We start from the raw sequence: 17689 nt of genomic DNA, 5'->3' as shown, positions 1-17689 counted from the left end.
AAAAGCGAATCAATGTTATTGATGCGCCCTCTAGTGCTGAAACTATTTTGGGAATGCATCTCGTAGAAAACTACAGTATCCAGAAATCAATGCAAGTAGAAGCGTTCAACTATTTCGCCTGATATAATTCAAGTGTCTATCGTTATTTATATCATACTGTAGCAGAAAAACACAATTAATCCGCCATAAAGGCATTGAGAAATATGAGTTTTCAATCTGAACCTAGGAAATATTTAGAAGTTAATTCTAAAACGGGCTATATATTTCATAAGGATATTAGTAGTCAACTATAAAATGTGTGGCAGGCCCTCTGGTTCAAGTGTCATTGGCGAATGACCGAAGATGTCTCATAGCAGGTTGTTTGCCAGGCTGCTTTGTAAGTATTCTAGTAAATACGTATTTAATTTGACAGTTTAGTGGCTGCAAAAGGGGGCATGGTTGTTTGCTCTGTGTTGTCTTTTAGCTCAATCACAGCCTGGTTAGCAAATCTCCTCTTGGCTGGTTGGCAGTTAGCTTCCGAGCTCGTTAGCTTCTTTAGCTTTGCACTAGTTTGTGTTTTTATAACTCAATGACAACTTGTCAGCTTTGCGCAGAAATATGCGAATAATCCCCTGCCAGTCACCCGACAAATGTTAATGTGTCACCTTCCTTCGTTACTGTCTTTTTCGCTTGCTCGACGTTGTTTTCGTGGAGCAGCTCACGTTTCATTTCGGATAAGTGGTCACTCGGTATTCTGAGATCCAGAGCATGATCTGAAGTCAAAGTGGATGTGGCCATTCGACCGGACTAGGTGGCACGATCGATGTTGCGATTTAACAGTAGTTTAGAAGTTGTCACTTTGTCAGCACATTTGTCCGAAATAGGCAACTGAACTTTGTACATTGGCTTTGCTAACTTGTCTTAGACTTGTTATGTTCGGAGGACCAAAGGTCAAAGCATTAAGGAGCCCGTCTTGTATCGCATTACAACCTGTTATTTTGTCAAATCTTTGGATGATGCCAAGACTTTTATCACTACTGCTCTGCAAGATTGAAGGTGGCCTTTGTTTATGCCTTTCCTTTGCAGAGTTGAACCAGCTCTATTTTGATATAGGGATTTGCTATTTGAATAAATGAGAGTAATTAACTTAAGGGAGACTAAGGCACTGAAGGATGGCCTCCAGTTGAAGGTGCAGGTATCAGCGTTCGGTTAGGGTATTCGTTCATCTGTTAATGGAGAAAAATCAGATTGGCATTTAAAAAAATACAAGTCTGCAAGTGTTTGGTCTTTTATTAAGTCGTTTTTATGTTTAAGAACTAAAGTGAAATTTTAAACTGTAGATTTATTTTTCTTGCACGAGTAAATGTTTGTTTCCCTCTGTCTTGTTCAATTTAGTGCAGCAGAGTGGAGTCAGGCACTGTTATACCGGGACAAGAAATAACCTCTACATCAACAAAGACACAAAGGTCATTTGCCAAGGTTTCACAGGAAAGCAGGTTTGTACTGACAACGTATTACCATAAACACTTTATTATTATTATTATTATTATTATTATTCGTACGTAGGGCTGGGGAAAAAAAATTATGTTAATTTTGAAAACACGAGATTCCTCCAACACGAAGACGGCAGGCCGAGCACTGCTGCTCCAAAGCAGATGACGCATGCGGAGCGATTCACCAACTGTGTGCCGTATGATCGCGGCGGAGGCATGAATGAATTGTCTAAAGGTGGAACGATTTAATTGGTGCCATAATTGGCACCAGTTTTAGGTGGTGATGGATATCATAAATTGTTTTATGTTATAAAAGTCGTAATAGTACGACTTTAATCTTGTAATGTGTTAAAAAAAAATATTTGTGTCCCTAATACTCCGTCGTAATTTTGTTCTTATGGATAATGACTAACGATCATTCTGATTGTAATGGATGTATATGCAAGTACCATTTATATAATTACTGCACAATGGATACATCCAGAATTAAATTACTCACTCAAGTTTAGTTAATGATCTGTGTAAATGCTGCATGCAATGCGTATCCTCCAGTCAGTGGACACTGATATAAATTAGTCGCTGTATTTGTCCAAGTCGTTCATGAGGGGTTTGAGGAAAAATGTTTTTTTTTTTTACAGGACATTAAAGTCAGCCTCTTGACATTGCATTAATTTAGCTTGGAGCAAATTACTCGAGTAACTGACTGCGTATTTTTGAGAGGTTTGCTGTGCCTTATTGTTGTAATGTTACATGGGTGACAGAAATACGGACGCTTGTGTTATGTGGTCGTCGAAAGGAAAATTCTAATGCATCTTAACTCCCAGAATCCCTCCTGTCATATTGGAGGCTAAGGTAATGCTACCCACTATGCCATTAGAGAATGTGTTTCAAATACGTTCAGGGTGCAGCGTATAATGTTCGTTTTGTGTGGACCTAGAAACCGTTAAAGTTCTCCTGTTTAGAGGGAATTATTTTGGATGCGTTTCCCCGATGATAATTGTTTTGCTCAGGCACCCTTATCTCCCCTTCACGTAGATACGGTTCATGCAGTAGAATTTAATTATTTCTACATTTACTCAGTCATAATATTTGTCTGGCAACTTTTTATTTCATCCTGTTATTTTTAGATGGCATGAAAAACTTCTGGTGATTCATTTGGAACCCTGTCTAGTCAAGGAGAATAAAAAATTTGGGCAATCATGTTCAATAAGCCAGAAATGAAGACTTCGACAATATATATATACCCCTGCTTTGTCCTTGCGCACATTTCATTTTTCTCCGCTTTCTCTTCAACATAATAAAAGGTTGTTAAATATAGTTCCAGTGAACACTCTAGGTAATTAGAAAGGGATGAGAAATGAAGCAGGGGCTATTGAGTGCACAGAGTGGTGTCTTTTTGCCTTGATAAGCAAGCAATTTTTCAAATTTATTATCCCCAACACTTTCAATAATAATAATCACTGGCAAAAAAGAAATTAGCGAAGTTAGCAAGGTGAAGAAGCACATTACAATTCTGGATTAAAGAAAAAATACTCATGGACAGTTTGATTCCTCTCAACAAGCTAGTTACAAGTTTACATCAAGGTCGTTCGTTTGTAATAAACTGCCTGCAGACTGATGGCCTCTGTTCAAGCGAAAAGTCAGTTGAAACTTGAAACGAGTTTGAATCACATTTTCTTGGAAGATGCAACCGAAGATCACTGATGATTTCACCTCCCACGTTCCACTCCCTTTAGTGTTATTGCTGCTCTCTCTTTTTTTTTTTTCTATTTCAAATGAAGCTTGGTGGCTGAATGTGTACCAAACAGAACGCTATGAAAACAAAGTAATAATGTTGGAGTCATGTGAGATTACCAACAGTGTCTCTTTTCCTACATGTGTTAATGCCTAAATTGACTTTTTTTATATTGTTTTTAAGATTTGAAAACCATCATTTTATCACACTCCCTACAAATGGATATATATATATATATATATATATCTCATATAGTGTATGTTGTGCATCAGCTTGTTTTAGCTCCTCATTGAATCTGACATTGATTGAAATATTCAAATTCTTAAATTTATTTATGCAAGATTTGTCATTTCTGGTCAGTAACAACATTTAAAGCTGAAGCTATAGTTTGTGTTTTATGTATGCAGCTCGCCCATACCAAACTATTCCTTATCTATGTGATATTGTGAATTGTGAAGAAAACGATGACATTAGGTGAGCAAAACTCTCATGTGAAATGATGAAACCTCATTTTGGATTGGAGCAAATGAATTTCAGGAATAAGTGACCTATGAGTTCAAATAACATGTAAACAGTCTTTCTGGGCAGATAATCTTTTAAGCAGTGCTGGATGATATAAAAAGAATATTCAAGAGGTGCTTTAAAAAAATAAAAAAATTTGACATTAAACTAGCCTTGCTTCATTAATTACCTGATAAGACCATGTCCAAATACTTGGAGAATCCTGATTCAATTTTGTATCCTTGCCTCTGCTCAGAACAAACGATTAATCCTGCATGGCAGCATGCCGGTACATGTTCCCTCCTCCCTGTCTGCAATGCTATCGCGTTGATGATCCTCCAGAAGTGGCTGCACTGCGTTTCATGATGCTCGTATTCATACGGATCTCGTTTGCTTTGTAGGGAACATTTCATAGCCAGCAGTCTCTTGACTATGGCTCCAAGTTAGTTGGCGGTGTATCCCCCGGTAAGGGCGGAAAGACTCATCTTGGCCTGCCCGTCTTCAATTCAGTGAAGGAGGTATGTATGACCAGTTTTAAAATCTGTTAAATTTACTGGCAAATGTGTGACATGCATCTGCTGCTAATATCCCATGAAGGACCGTTTGAAGGTTTTTCCACATGGTTTTCAACTGAACATTAGGTGGCACTATTTCATAACTGTAGAATCTCCATTTGTAATACACAATCAATACCTTCATTTCTCACTCCAGGCAAAGGAGGGCACAGGGGCAGATGCCACGGTGATTTATGTACCTCCTCCATTTGCAGCATCGGCCATCATTGAGGCCATCGATGCGGAGATGCCTCTGGTGGTGTGCATCACCGAGGGCATCCCCCAGCAGGACATGGTGAGAGTCAAACATAAGCTCCTGCGCCAAAGCACCACCCGCCTAATAGGCCCCAATTGCCCAGGAGTCATCAATGTAAGTTCACGCACACACTATCTCTCTCTCTTGCACATATACACCCACGTGCTCGCACAGACCATTTGGCTCTAGAGAGTGAGCTGCAAGTACAAACACCCTCTCAAGGTTCCAGGCGCAATCCATTCTTAATGAATAATGATATTCTGTTAGCTTTTTCAGGTCTGAATGTAAGTCAGCTAAATACTTGCAGAACATTAAAAAAGAATATTGCTAAGAATAAAGTTAGAATTTTTAATATTGCCATCAGTTGTAATAAAGCAACATTTCTTTTGTGACAAATAAAATGTGTGAAGTGAGTAAATCTTTATTTTTTCCTCTTTGCTTTTGGCATAGGACAAAGTTAAATAAATGACCGTCTGCTATGGAGACGAACTTATATACGCTTAAAAACATGTTAAACTGGAGACAATCTGTCCAGTAATATGGATGCAAATTTTACTTTACAAAATATTTTGATCTTTTTTTCTTTTTTTCAGCCTGGAGAATGCAAGATTGGGATCATGCCAGGCCACATTCACAAAAATGGACGAATTGGTGAGCTTCACTAATTAATCTGTGAAATCAAATACTTTTTTTTTGAATTGCTAAACATGGACTTTTCAGAAGGAATAATATTATATTTCCCCTTTTTGCTCTCAAGGCATTGTGTCTAGATCGGGGACCCTTACCTACGAAGCCGTGCACCAAACTACACAAGTCGGCTTGGGACAGTCGCTCTGCATTGGTGAGTTCCCATCGGTCTGTCTTGTTCCTTTTATAATATTCTATTCGTGAGTCAATTGAAGAAATCATTGAAGACACTTTACAGACAGTCATAGAAAATATAGCTGTGTCCAACTTCAGGAGCCTCGTCCCCTGAAAGTAGCGCCAGGCTGCGTTGAGTGCTGTGAAGTGGGACGATCTAGTCTATAGAGAATTTCAGCAGCTCTTGCTGTCCTTGCTCCTCGTTCACATGCTATGCCTGTTGCATGGCAACACTTGGAGCTGAAGTTTATCTGTTGATTAGTCATAAAGTCATTATAATAAAAGCTGTAGTGTTATGGTTGCAGAAGTTGTAATAATAAGTAGAACTACAATTTGTTTTAATTAAAGCTATTTTACAACCGGAGAACTTCTTTATTTTTCTGTATCCTATCAAAAGAAATTGAGATGCTTCCCTCTCACCTCTCAGCTGCCGAGGGGTGTCCGTAATGCCGGTATGGGAAGACAAATCTAAACGTCTCCACCACGCAAAAACCGGTAGATCGTGGCGCAGGGTGGGCCCTCGGAAAAGAAGGCAGTCTTTGAAATGGGAGAGCTTTTGAGTTTCATTTAGCTTTAAGGATGTTCACCTTTACAAGACTCGCATTAACATCTTACTGGACTGACGAGACATAGGAAGGTGATCTAAGTTCACTTTGCAATGAAAGGCGGTGATGTTTTCTGAGAATAGCGCTCGCACTTTGTATTGAGAAAGCACTTACCCAGTGATGAACGTACCTGAGACAGTTCCTCTCATGGGATTGAACAGAACAATCGAGTGGCTACGACGGGGAAAGACGGAAACTTTGCTTTCAACTCTTTTTCCTTACAATTAATTTCTTGAGGAAAGTGCCCTTCGTCTCCAGAACATCAGTGTTCTTTTTGGTGCACCAAAATGTAAGAGTGAGCTTCTGCAATATATTACTGCTTTAAAACATCGAGGTTTTAATGGAAAGACCATGTTTTAATGTATGACATGAATATATTTTTAACATCTTTAGCCATTAATAAGTTATCGATTTTAATAAAAGCTTTTTAGCTTCCTCTTATTTCTCATCTCTATATGAATTACAAGCGAACACGACCGGCTCGTTTTTGGTTTTTTTTAGTGGATATGTGGAAAATCCCTTGATGTGCTTATTCTGTTATTACTTCACTTTTCTCCTGCACTATTTTTCTCTAATTTACTGACATCTCTTTTGAATTATCAACACAGCTTGAAGCTGTAATTTTCTGTGAACAAATACATTCATATATTTATTCGTCCGCTTTAATTACTTCACTCACTCCTGACATGCTGTAACGATACCACGGGCAAAACCGGCAATATAATTATGTAACTATTTTACAAACGGTTTCCTTTCAGGCAACTTATCTGCAACCAGGAAGTCTTTATCAAAGGACTGGATGGTAGGGGTGGGACGAGACACAAATACCACGAGACGAGACATCGCGCGAGATTGAGATGAGATAAAGTTGAATAATATTACATGAAAAGTATTCACGATATGTTTTCTTTTATAAAGCAGACCGCAACAACATTAACAATCTAACATTTTTGTCTGTTATGTGTGTAAGTAAGAGTTGATCATCTACAGTGGTTCTGGGGAGTGTTCAGGCCTGCTTCCTCGCTTTATCGTGTTAAAGCTGTGTTTTTACATGAACATGGAACAACTTTATTGACAAAAAAAAATTGAAAATGTAGTTAAAATATAAAAACAAAAAACATGTAATTGGTTTACACAAAAATAGATGAGACAAAGTATTTGAGTGCTGGATTGAAAAAGATATCGCACAATATCAAGCAAAGCTTCTTCTTATTCCATGACAACAGTCAATATGATTCTCAAATGCTCACAGCAATGATCTTTTTTAGGTATTGGCGGGGATCCATTCAACGGTACAAACTTCATTGACTGTCTAGAGGTGTTCCTGCAAGATCCCAAGACGGATGGCATCATCCTTATTGGAGAAATTGGTGGGAATGCCGAGGAGAATGCGGCAGAGTACCTCAAACAAAACAACTCTGTAAGAAAATAACGCACTGAACACCCATTGTTTTACGCCACTCTTTTGATATTGCTGCTACCCCTCTGCGGATATGAGTGTGTACCACCCTTTCTCAAATTGGCTCTTTGTTATGCCCTTGAAATCTCTCAGAAGTTGAAAGTCTGTGAAAGTTTAGCTCCTTTTTTGTCACAGCCTCGGGCTTTCGCTCTTGGTTGTCTGTGTCAATTGTATAATACAAAGAGTGACAGCTGGGATGAAGGGATGATTCAAAGGGCATGTTCTAGAACTCTGCGGCGATGATGAGCAGTGACCCTTTTCTGATGCCCATATGTGATAAAGAGCAGCGGGTGAAGATTGGCTCATGTAGCCAAGTTGCTCCGAAGTTGTAATTGACATTTTTAACTTCAGCAGGCTTGTACTTGGCATTTTGCTCCTTGCAGATGGCTTTTAATCTTTCTGTGAGGATATGGACTAACTAGCCGGTGAGGGGTGGGTGGGTGGGTGGGGGGCTTAACCAGCTGGGGTTGTCTGAAAGCATGGCGAAACGTTTTGTCCAACGTTTCAGGGCACATTTTTATTTTATTTTTTCTCTGTGGTTCATTTTCACGCTGCTATTGAAATAAACATTACTAGATATTTAAAACCACACATATTCCCAACTGATCAGAGCTATTTTTAACTGAGTATTACGGAACGCATTGTGTTCGAGAACCGAGGTTCCACAGCATGTTGCTTTGAGGCAGGAGGTGATTGGTTGTTAAATGTAAACGCATAGTAAATTACGACTTGATGATCACAACTGTTACTTTATCATATTCAGCTTGGCATTCTAAGCTATCTGGCTGGACTTGAATGAGTTGTCAGCTGTTTGGCCAGCTATGGGAAGCCGTGTGTGAGTGTGTGTGTGCTGTGTTTTTTTTCTTAGTGTGTGTGTACATGCTTATGATGTTGTTGAGATGAGAAATTGACATGATTTACTCACAGCTGCTGTAATGCATGCAAATCTCCCACTGGCATCTCAGGAAAATGACTTCTCTCACCACCCCCAGCCAGCCTATCACCCAAGTGTTGACGGCAATGAATAGTCTAAATGAAGCACTTGTATGGGGGGGGGGGGGACCCAGCGGGGCGTAGGAGTGAGCTGCAGAGCCTCTGTGGGAAGTCATTTGTGTCGCACATCAAGCAGAATACGATAAGTTTGGATCAAGTCTGCAGAAAGATTATATATATTTTTTTTTAACCTTGGAGTTAAATTAATTTCAATACGTTTCAGTTCACACCACTAACAGATTAACCTAGGGCAACGCCGATGTGTAAATTTTCTGTTAATGTAAAAGGTACAAGAAGAGCAGCACGTTAGCTCAGCCAAAGCGACAAAAAATTGGCAAGCCAGTGATTTATTGTTTCTGCTGCAATGTCACAGCTCTTCTAATTTATCAAGACGATGATTCCCAGTAGTTGTGCTTTTATGTAGCACTTTGGCCGGTTGTAAAATCCAAAAATTCAGTACATTACTTATGTATGGATTTTGTAGGCTTGAACTTGGGTAAGGAAGTCAGTAAGCTTATTCATTTCTTCGACTTGGTGGAAAACCATTTCCTGCATTTAGAGAACAAATGTCGGCAGTGTTCCCCCCCCCCCCCTACCCTACAGAGCAGATCTCGCATACTGTTCAGTCAGAAATGTTAATTAAAAAAACCAAACTTCTTGCTTTCTGTGGTGACACGCTGATCTCAGTCAGTTGCTCGCCCATGACAAGCTGGGATCGGCTCCAGCAACCCCCGTGACCCGCGAAGTGGAAAAGCAGAAGTGAAAATCATTTACACGATGCTTGTTTTGGGCAAAATACAATAACCTTTCAAAAATAAATAGGACAAACATAAGGATGGTAGTAAGTCCATGGTATCGTGACACCGTGTTACGTTGAGCCCTGGCCACGTGATGACGATGAGATGAACTCGCCACAGCAATAAACCAAATCGGGACATAAAACTGTTTTATGCTCGATGCCATCACTCATAGCCTGATATAAATTAATATCAACTTTACAGTTTCGCTCACAATGAACACCAAAACTGTGTTCTGGTGCATTTGTGTCCAATAATATTAAATATGCTAAGCCTTTATGAGAAACTGGGATATTAAAGGTTTGGAAGCTTTGCGTTTCAGTATCCGTGTTAGAGCTGATTTACAGCCGACTGTTTGTCTATTGGTGCCTTAATTCTGTGTAACTTAAGAAAACAACATTTTGCTTTCCACGTTGCTTCTGCTGTCAGATTTTATGATGCAGAGCATATTTCAAGGTTCAGTCTTCATCAGCGTCTGCTAACATAATATGGTCTTAAAAGTCACCTGTATCAAAGGGCTGCCTGCCATCACCTGAGATTCTGAAGTCAGAAATAGGCTTCACGCAGAATAACCGTATTACAATTTGCTTCATGCATATCAAGTAGGGTGGAGTATTCGGAGCCTAAGCTCCCGTAGAGATTTACTGATTTTTTCTTTTCCTATTTCGGACAAGTCTGTCTCCGCTGAACTTAAACCCCTTGTAAGTCTGTGGAAGCAGCACTGACGACAACTGCAGGCTGTAGACCAAGGGTAGGGGGGTGTCGGTGAGCTCCATGTGTATGTGGACGCATCAGATTTATTCATGCTTACCTGTTATGTTTGCTGGGGCGTTAAAGTGTCTCGGTTTGGTTTTTTAAGCTTGTGAATTTATTTCCCCGCCATGCAAGCCTGCCGCTCTGTGTTCACGGAACAAAACGCCGCTGTCAGGTTGGCACACGCAGAGCCAGCTACCTTATCGGCCTCATAATTAAGGTAATGCATCTGAACCCGGTAACAGTTGAAGCTAAAAGATTGTGACGAGGTGGACGACTGTACGACTCCGGTATGAAATGCAAGTGCTTGGTATCCGGAGAGGCAGGGATTAATAGAGTAATTAAAGCACTTTCGTTTGAGGCAGGTTTAACACTTGGTTCACAAGAGGGATGGTTTGTTTGTTCAAGATGCGATTTGACTTCTGAATAACGAGCGAGGTTCGTTGCTAATTTGTTTTGTACTTGCAAAAATCTTTCAAAGCCCAGAACAGATGCCTGCAACATACTCTGAGCACTTAAAAGTGATGGTCCCTCTCTTCATTTCCTTGCTAACTGTGCAAGTGTTTATGTCTCATTAGCGGTGCATTTCTAGCCAAAGTCCTCATTTCCCCAGCTGATATACATCTTGCTAGTCTTAATTATTGAAAGTCATCTTCTTCTTTTTTTTTTTTTCTTTTCTTCGAATGACTTCCATTTTGCTCCGTCTGGAGTGGGGTCTGAATTTATGAGATTGTTGCTGAAATGGTAGCCGTTTTGTGCATGTGTGTGTCTCTGTGTGTGTCTTCTACAATTATGTTAAGTGCGAAGCCTTAGCTGTGCAGACAGTGGCTATGATGTTGTTGCTGAAGATGAATTATTAGCTCTGGTCACCTTGGAAAATGGTCCGAACTGTTGAATGGAACATCCATCAATGAGCACGCAGCTCACAGACGCTGAGCTAATCAGTGACTGCATGACTAATTACCGTCTCAGAAATGAGATAATATAAAATGGCAGGAGCCCGAGCCCCCTATCTGGTCATACAGCAACCCATGCAATTAAATGGCTTGATTGACCCTTTGTTTTAATATTGCAGGCTGAGATGAAGATGGCTGCTTAGACAAGCCTGTTTCCATGGGGGGTTCTGTAATGGGAGGACACGGGGTGTTACATTTCTAATGAATGAATAAAATGCGGGTGCTAAATACTAATTCTCTCATTTCAATTTCCCCTCCCTTGTTTTGCTCGCTTCTTTCCGACTGTTGATCCACATTGTCACTTTGCTATCCGCACTCTCATGCGCCGTCTCCCCTCGAGCTTCTTCTCCTTTCCCGTCCATGTTTTACCTCCATTTTGCGCCAACGTTTGTTTGTCTCTCCCTCTCCTACAATCAGGGTTCTAATTCAAAGCCAGTGGTGTCCTTCATTGCGGGGCTAACTGCTCCACCCGGCCGTAGGATGGGCCACGCCGGTGCCATCATCGCTGGAGGGAAGGGTGGCGCCAAAGAGAAGATTGCAGCCCTCCAATCAGCTGGAGCTGTTGTCAGCATGTCCCCAGCTCAGCTTGGCAGCACCATTTTCAAGGCGAGTCCTTTTGTTCCAACAACATATTATTGGGGACAATATTACGACACTTAAGAGGGGCCATTCTGCCTTATGAGCGTGTTTCCTTTTAACACTTGAATCAAGCCTTGATTTTAATATGAACATCACTCACTATGAAAGCAGTCTCAACCAGTCATCTCATCCATTTCTGACTTGGTTGTTGTCTGTCTTCATCTCCATCGGAAATGCCAAAATACAAAATCTTTTTTTTTTTTGCACTTTCAGAATTATAAACTGATTAAGGACACACGTGTCTTCATCAGAGATTAGAGTTGTAGAGTAGTATCCAGATTATCTCATCTGTTAAAGACTGCTGAAAAACAGTTGCCAACAACGAGATAGAGATGAATAAGCAGACTTTCAGCATAACTAATTAGGAGTAATGGCAGTATAATGTTTGTAAAAATATGAATGCTATAATGCTACTTTTTGTCTTTACACCAAATATCCTGTGCTACTGTTAACTTGGAGCACCATCTGTCTTCTCCGAGCAGTTCCAGGGCTTTCTAGGAATGGAAATAGCTGGAGTACAAGTTAAGGCTGAACTCAAAATGTGCTGGAGAGAAAAGCATTAGGGCAGAATTTAATAAACGCTTGTTGACAGTGGCGGAGTTCGCACCTCTGCCCTTTTGATTTGAATTTTACAGTATCTCTAGGAAAGCACCTTTAACAAGACGTGTAAAAAGTGAGCGCATGTATTACAACCATTTTTCATCTTTCATGTGATTTAATTAGCGCTGCCGGCACAACTGCTTGAGAATAGAGATTTACGTACCCTCCTCCTACCTCGAACTTTAATTCATATTCACCGCATGCCACAATGAAACGTGTGCAACAGGGTTGCTCGTTTTGCTGGGCTTGTGTCCATCCATCTCTGTTAAGGATACTGACCACCATGATCAGATTCATAAATGTAAGCAGACATAGTTCTCTGGGGATGGAATGATGGACACCCCCAGGTTCTGCTGCTCCAGGAGGTTCAGAACGTTTCTGCTGTGACTGAGCCTCGACAGGAGTGGTAAAGACCTGCATCTGCAAAAAAAAAGGTCGATACGTGTGTCATCATGTTTAATTTGAATTCTTCAATTATACATGAAGATACAGTTGGGTGGTTTCTGGTAGCAACATAATAAGCTAAGCTAATGACCTCCCTGTCCAGCCTGCGCGTTCCTTCATTTCATCATGGTCCAAACGGCTGTTTGTTTTCATTCCTAACAAGGAGCATGAAGCTGCAAGTACATTAGTCATCGAGTGTACGTTACATTGTGTACCTTGTGGCGTTTAGGCTACAATACAAATTAGGAACTTAATTGAATAGAACACTGATGATGACCTTTTTGTCCTCAGAGTTAAACTATCCATTATAATACAGACGCTCTTAATTTGGTTTGAAATGGGGCGCGGCATTAAAACACACCTTGTCCTTGTGCAATATTGCGTTGCACAAGGACAACAGATGCTTGGATATAAAAACAGATGATTCAATTCAGAATGAAATGAGAAGTGCGGCAGTTGAACACGGCTCCTTGTTTACATGTGCTTTTCTGCATCCAGGAGAACATTCCATGCTCTTGAGTTTGGATAATAACAATGGCCACTATAAAATGCTGAAGATATTATAGTTTGAAATGTGGACTGTGTTGTTGTTCATCAACTTTGCATTTGATCATCAAACATCATCGATGCAAACGCACAGGCCGCCTCCCCTCGCTCAGAATATGGCTCCACCTGTGCAACAGCTTGATCTGGGATGTTGTTATGGAGATGGATCTCTGTAGAAATGTGGGCACAACTGTCTCTGCTTTTTCATGGGTTGGCCAGCTTGAGTCCTTTTTCGTCCATTTCATTTTGCTGTGGCCGGACATTAGCCAGGAGCAGCTGGACAAGCATTGCTCCCATCCTGGTCCCCCCCCCCCCCCCCCCCCATTCTCCTCCTAGGGCAGTCAGGCTGGTTTGCTTGAATGGTTGGGCAGCAATGGTACCAAGAAATCTGTTACTTTCGATCCAGACCCTGCGCTTCCTTCTCTGATGGCAAAGCGTTTATTTCTCTCTCAGGTAGTATCTGTCACAGCAATGAAGCAAATAATTAAAGACTGAAACATGAAAGGCTGCCGGACATTCCATCTGCTTCCATGACCATAATAAACTTAAACAGCCTGAATGATTTATTTTCTCTCTTTTCAAATTTAGTTGCTTTGACTTTCACCCCCACAACTTTGAATCGGGATAGATGTGATTGAATCATATACTAACACAAGCAAACTGATTGCTACATTTACCGTACGTGCGTGACATCTTTTTTTTTTTTTTTGGGTCAAATAATCCCAACTCAAGCCCAGAGAGCAAAGGAAGGGAAAAAAAATGCAGAACCTGTTTGACCTCATGCTGGAGTCAAGACTCACTCATTGCTCAAAATATATCTTGTTGGGTCATGTTTAAAGGGAGTTTAACATTTAACATTGCATATAATACTTGCACTGATATCCCAAGGGGTTTCCAGTGCCTTTGGTGCAAGGACAATGTATCGAAAGCTGCCTGATGCTTATCAGGGAAATGAATATGCACGGTAGATTAATTGTGCAACCTCAATGTGTTTACAGAATATCTGGAACTCAAACAGCAGATAGCATTATCCTTTTCCCCTAAATATTCACAGTGAAGCCTGTGCATGTGTATTTCATCTGAAGTTATTTTACGTGTGTAATAAATTCAAAACTCCAAAGTTCAAGGCAGCACACACTCCGCATTTGCAGTTGTTGACATCTACATCTGACCCCAGGTGTGTCAAACCTGTTGTCATTGCCAGCAGGTGATGTCATTTTCTTTCAAATCATGCTTTCGCTTTCCGTCGCCCTTTTTCGATGGTGAATATGTGTCACAAAAGACTGCTAGTCCCCCCCCCCCCCGTCCCTCCCTTAAAAAACAACAATGCTGCTGCTTATGCTTTCTATGATTCCTGACTTCTACCCATGAGTTACCCCGGTCGTGGCATCCATCTGCATGTCACAGATGACCCCCCTCCTCTTGCTTTGCTGAATATCCTGTCTTTTATTTATTTTTTTGTCTTCTCATTTTTTTGTTATAGCTTTGCCCAAAAGAGTGATCCTTGTTCCTCTCCTATTCCACTTATTTTTAAAGAAAATCTCTAGAGTAGGAGACACAAAAGTCCAATCAACCGCTTCACCCGTATTTCCCATTCATTTTATTTTTCTTAGGCTTGCCACTCAAGTATTTAAAAAGATGAACATATTTTTTACCTCAAGGTGGCAGTAGACCTTCGGGCATATCGCATGCCACCGTGGAATGGGTCGTATGGATAAGTACTTGTGTGTTCTCGAGACCTGGTAAACAACATTTGCATCAAGTCTTCCCCCCCCCCCTCTGGAATAGAAAATTCTCAAAATGACATGCTATCATCCCACATTTGTGATTTTTTTTTATTACATTGATTATGCAAACGGTCACATCCTTTTATAATGGTTATCGTAATACTTTCTCATTTGTAGTCACACAGTGTGGTGATGAACTCCTGAAAATGTGACCTTTCATAAACCATTTATTTATATATATATATTGCAGATGTGTAGTCTATCAATCACACGAACTGAGCTGTTTTTAATGTTGACAACTGCAACTTAGTGACATGTACAGCGCTACATGATTTGCACTCTCCAGGAAAAACAGTCTCTCCAAAGCTCCAGCTGCCTCTGTTTCCCTGCCTCAACAGCGGATCTGGTGCTCAGGATCAAAACAGAGCCGTGTGAATTCTGCATGAATAAATCATTCCCTTCTGTCTATCTCACTTCATTTCATGTTGTGTCTTATTTTCTTTCTTCTTTTTCTGCAGGAGTTTGAGAAGAGGAAGATGTTGTAAGCTGTGTGAGAAGACACTCCGACCTTTTACCCCTTGCCTCAAAATTGAGATGAACAGCCTGATCCCAGAGGTGGATTTGTCCTTACAATAAACCGTGATTATTTCAAACACAAAGCTCGCATGCAGTTTTTGTATTGTCATTTCTGCCATGAACGTCTCTACCTTGCAAAGACATTGTGTCTTAATGATATCCTGAATAGCTAATTGTACGCAGCATGAAAGCCTCGTCGATGTTTCATCTTCCTCTACACACTATCTACAGCTGAAGCAGAATGTCATGGTAACTTTTGTGGTCCTCTACTGAAATGTGTGCTCAAGCATTTCTCTGGCTGTCCACCTGAATAAGAAAATCTTTCTCCATATCATTGTCCTGTTGTGTTATTTCTATATCTCCACTTGCATTCATCAAACACTTGGATTCATAATAGCACAAGCCTTTCTGACTTTGTGAACGAGCACGATGTAAACTTTGATAACATCCGAACATGAACAAGGATGCAGAAGTTGGGTTGTTTTTAAATGAGCTACTGTATAAGCTGCTACACAGGAGAGAAATGGCTTGCAGTAACGAGACAGAAAGACAATGGTGAAAAAACTTTAAGCCTATTGAGCCTGGAGCTTTCTAACTTGTGTTGCTTTAATTCCTTATTGAATGAAATGTCTAAATGGGGTGTAGTGCAGGACGCTCCAGTACAGAATAAATAAACAGAAGCTTGGCAAACTGACTCCGAGCATCTTCCTAGGTGGTTAGCTTTCCATCTGCGGAAGTTCAGAAGCAAGTATTTTATTCATGGTCGAGTGACTCTTTCTGTCACCGTCATATTCCGCTCAATTCACATTCTCAAATTATATATTATTTGGCCCATTGTGATTGGGAAATTAAACATCTTCAGTCTTAAACTTGACCTCTCGGAAATCATGACTAGAATTTTTCAGAATCATTTAATGAGATTAGCTTTTTATAATGTCCAACATGTCCGCCGTTAGCCCCCCATAATAATAATAATTGTAATGGAAAAAAAAAGCCTCTCAGCTTAGTTGACCTTTCAGATAAAGTGTGGGTCCTCGAAACTCGCTTTGGGTGTAACACGTAGAGGACAAAACAGACAGACTGATGAGAAATTACTGGTGATATCTCTGGCTGGAATGATGTCGGTGAGAAAAGTCGGTTTCAAGTTGGCCTTTAATATAGGGAGAAAAAAAAAACTTGCCAGAGGTGCACGCACACAGGCGGCTGAGATTTGCCTGAGTGGAGGCAAACGAAAAGTAAAGATAAGGTTACAATAACTTGTGCTCCTGCTGAATTGTTTTTTAAATAGACACACAAGGAGGGAAAAAAAAGTGTAACGAAGCATATAATGGCCTTCACTGGCCAACTCTACAGCATTTTCTTATCTACGCCACAGCAGTCAACCAAGACAGATTATTTTCTGTCAACATTCTTAACAATTGCTTTTTAATATGCATTAGCAAATTAACATAATGACTGAGTGAAATAGAAAGCTTCCTTGTTGAGAGAGCCAGAAGATTCTGCTTAAACAACTTCCCATATTGTGCTTTGGCTTGACTCGTATGTAATATGTAACGGAGAAAGATGTGAACTTTATTTCCTGTTGGTGGTTTTTTTTGTCTTCATACAACATGAACCCGTAATTAATTGGCACAAAGTTTATAAAGGCATTACTGTCTTCAAACATATCCAGGAAAACTTAAATCAAAATGTTTTTCATTGCCTGCATGAGTGCAAAATTGAAAAGTGATTTGACTGCAACAAAAAAACAGGCCACATGCAAGAACCTCTGCCTAAAGGAGTTTGAGATGGAGAAATTATTGTGTGGGAGAAGCCCAATTCTCTCCGCCACAGAAGTCCAGCTGCACGCAGACATTTCCACTGACAAATGCGTTGGCTGCAGTCAGTGCATGTCCAGATCATATTTCCTGTACCGACAAGCCCGGCGGATCCAAGGCACACCGTTGAATCGTCCTGTTGATCGCAGTCGCTTAGTCCGCCGACACACTTCAACTGCAAGGATGAGCAAGATTCTAACTCGTCCATCATTCGCAGAGGGGCCTACTGCTGCGAGGAAGCCAAGAACTATAGATGTTGGACCTCTTTATAGGTCTAAGTGTTTTAATTTACTGTGAATGCATATATCCTGAAATAACTACTTGATGAGGTCAAATAATATCTTGAACTTACTCTGTAGAACTGATCAAGCTCATAAAAAAATGCCATGTAGACAGAA

At 40.5% G+C, this 17689-nt stretch overlaps 1 protein-coding gene across 1 annotated transcript; it reads left to right on the top strand.

The window, feature by feature from the left end:
- Positions 1-300: 300 nt before the first annotated feature.
- Positions 301-15803, top strand: LOC137912804 (succinate--CoA ligase [ADP/GDP-forming] subunit alpha, mitochondrial-like). Its single transcript, XM_068756943.1, has 9 exons — positions 301-376; positions 1375-1475; positions 4110-4226; positions 4420-4632; positions 5112-5169; positions 5276-5359; positions 7253-7404; positions 11360-11548; positions 15417-15803. Exons 1-9 carry the CDS (start codon positions 343-345, stop codon positions 15441-15443), a joined length of 975 nt encoding a protein of 324 aa, XP_068613044.1. The 5' UTR covers positions 301-342; the 3' UTR covers positions 15444-15803.
- Positions 15804-17689: the final 1886 nt, after the last annotated feature.

This window comes from Brachionichthys hirsutus, unplaced genomic scaffold (genome assembly GCF_040956055.1).
Source record: "Brachionichthys hirsutus isolate HB-005 unplaced genomic scaffold, CSIRO-AGI_Bhir_v1 contig_247, whole genome shotgun sequence".
NCBI lineage: Eukaryota > Metazoa > Chordata > Actinopteri > Lophiiformes > Brachionichthyidae > Brachionichthys > Brachionichthys hirsutus.
This window is presented reverse-complemented; position numbering and strand designations above follow the sequence as displayed.

Coding starts and splice junctions, on each gene's coding strand:
- LOC137912804 (XM_068756943.1), top strand. CDS start 343: ATGTCTCATAGCAGGTTGTTTGCCAGGCTGCTTT. Junction 5,170..5,275: donor TCACAAAAATGGACGAATTG/GTGAGCTTCACT, acceptor TTTGCTCTCAAG/GCATTGTGTCTAGATCGGGG. Junction 5,360..7,252: donor GGGACAGTCGCTCTGCATTG/GTGAGTTCCCAT, acceptor GATCTTTTTTAG/GTATTGGCGGGGATCCATTC.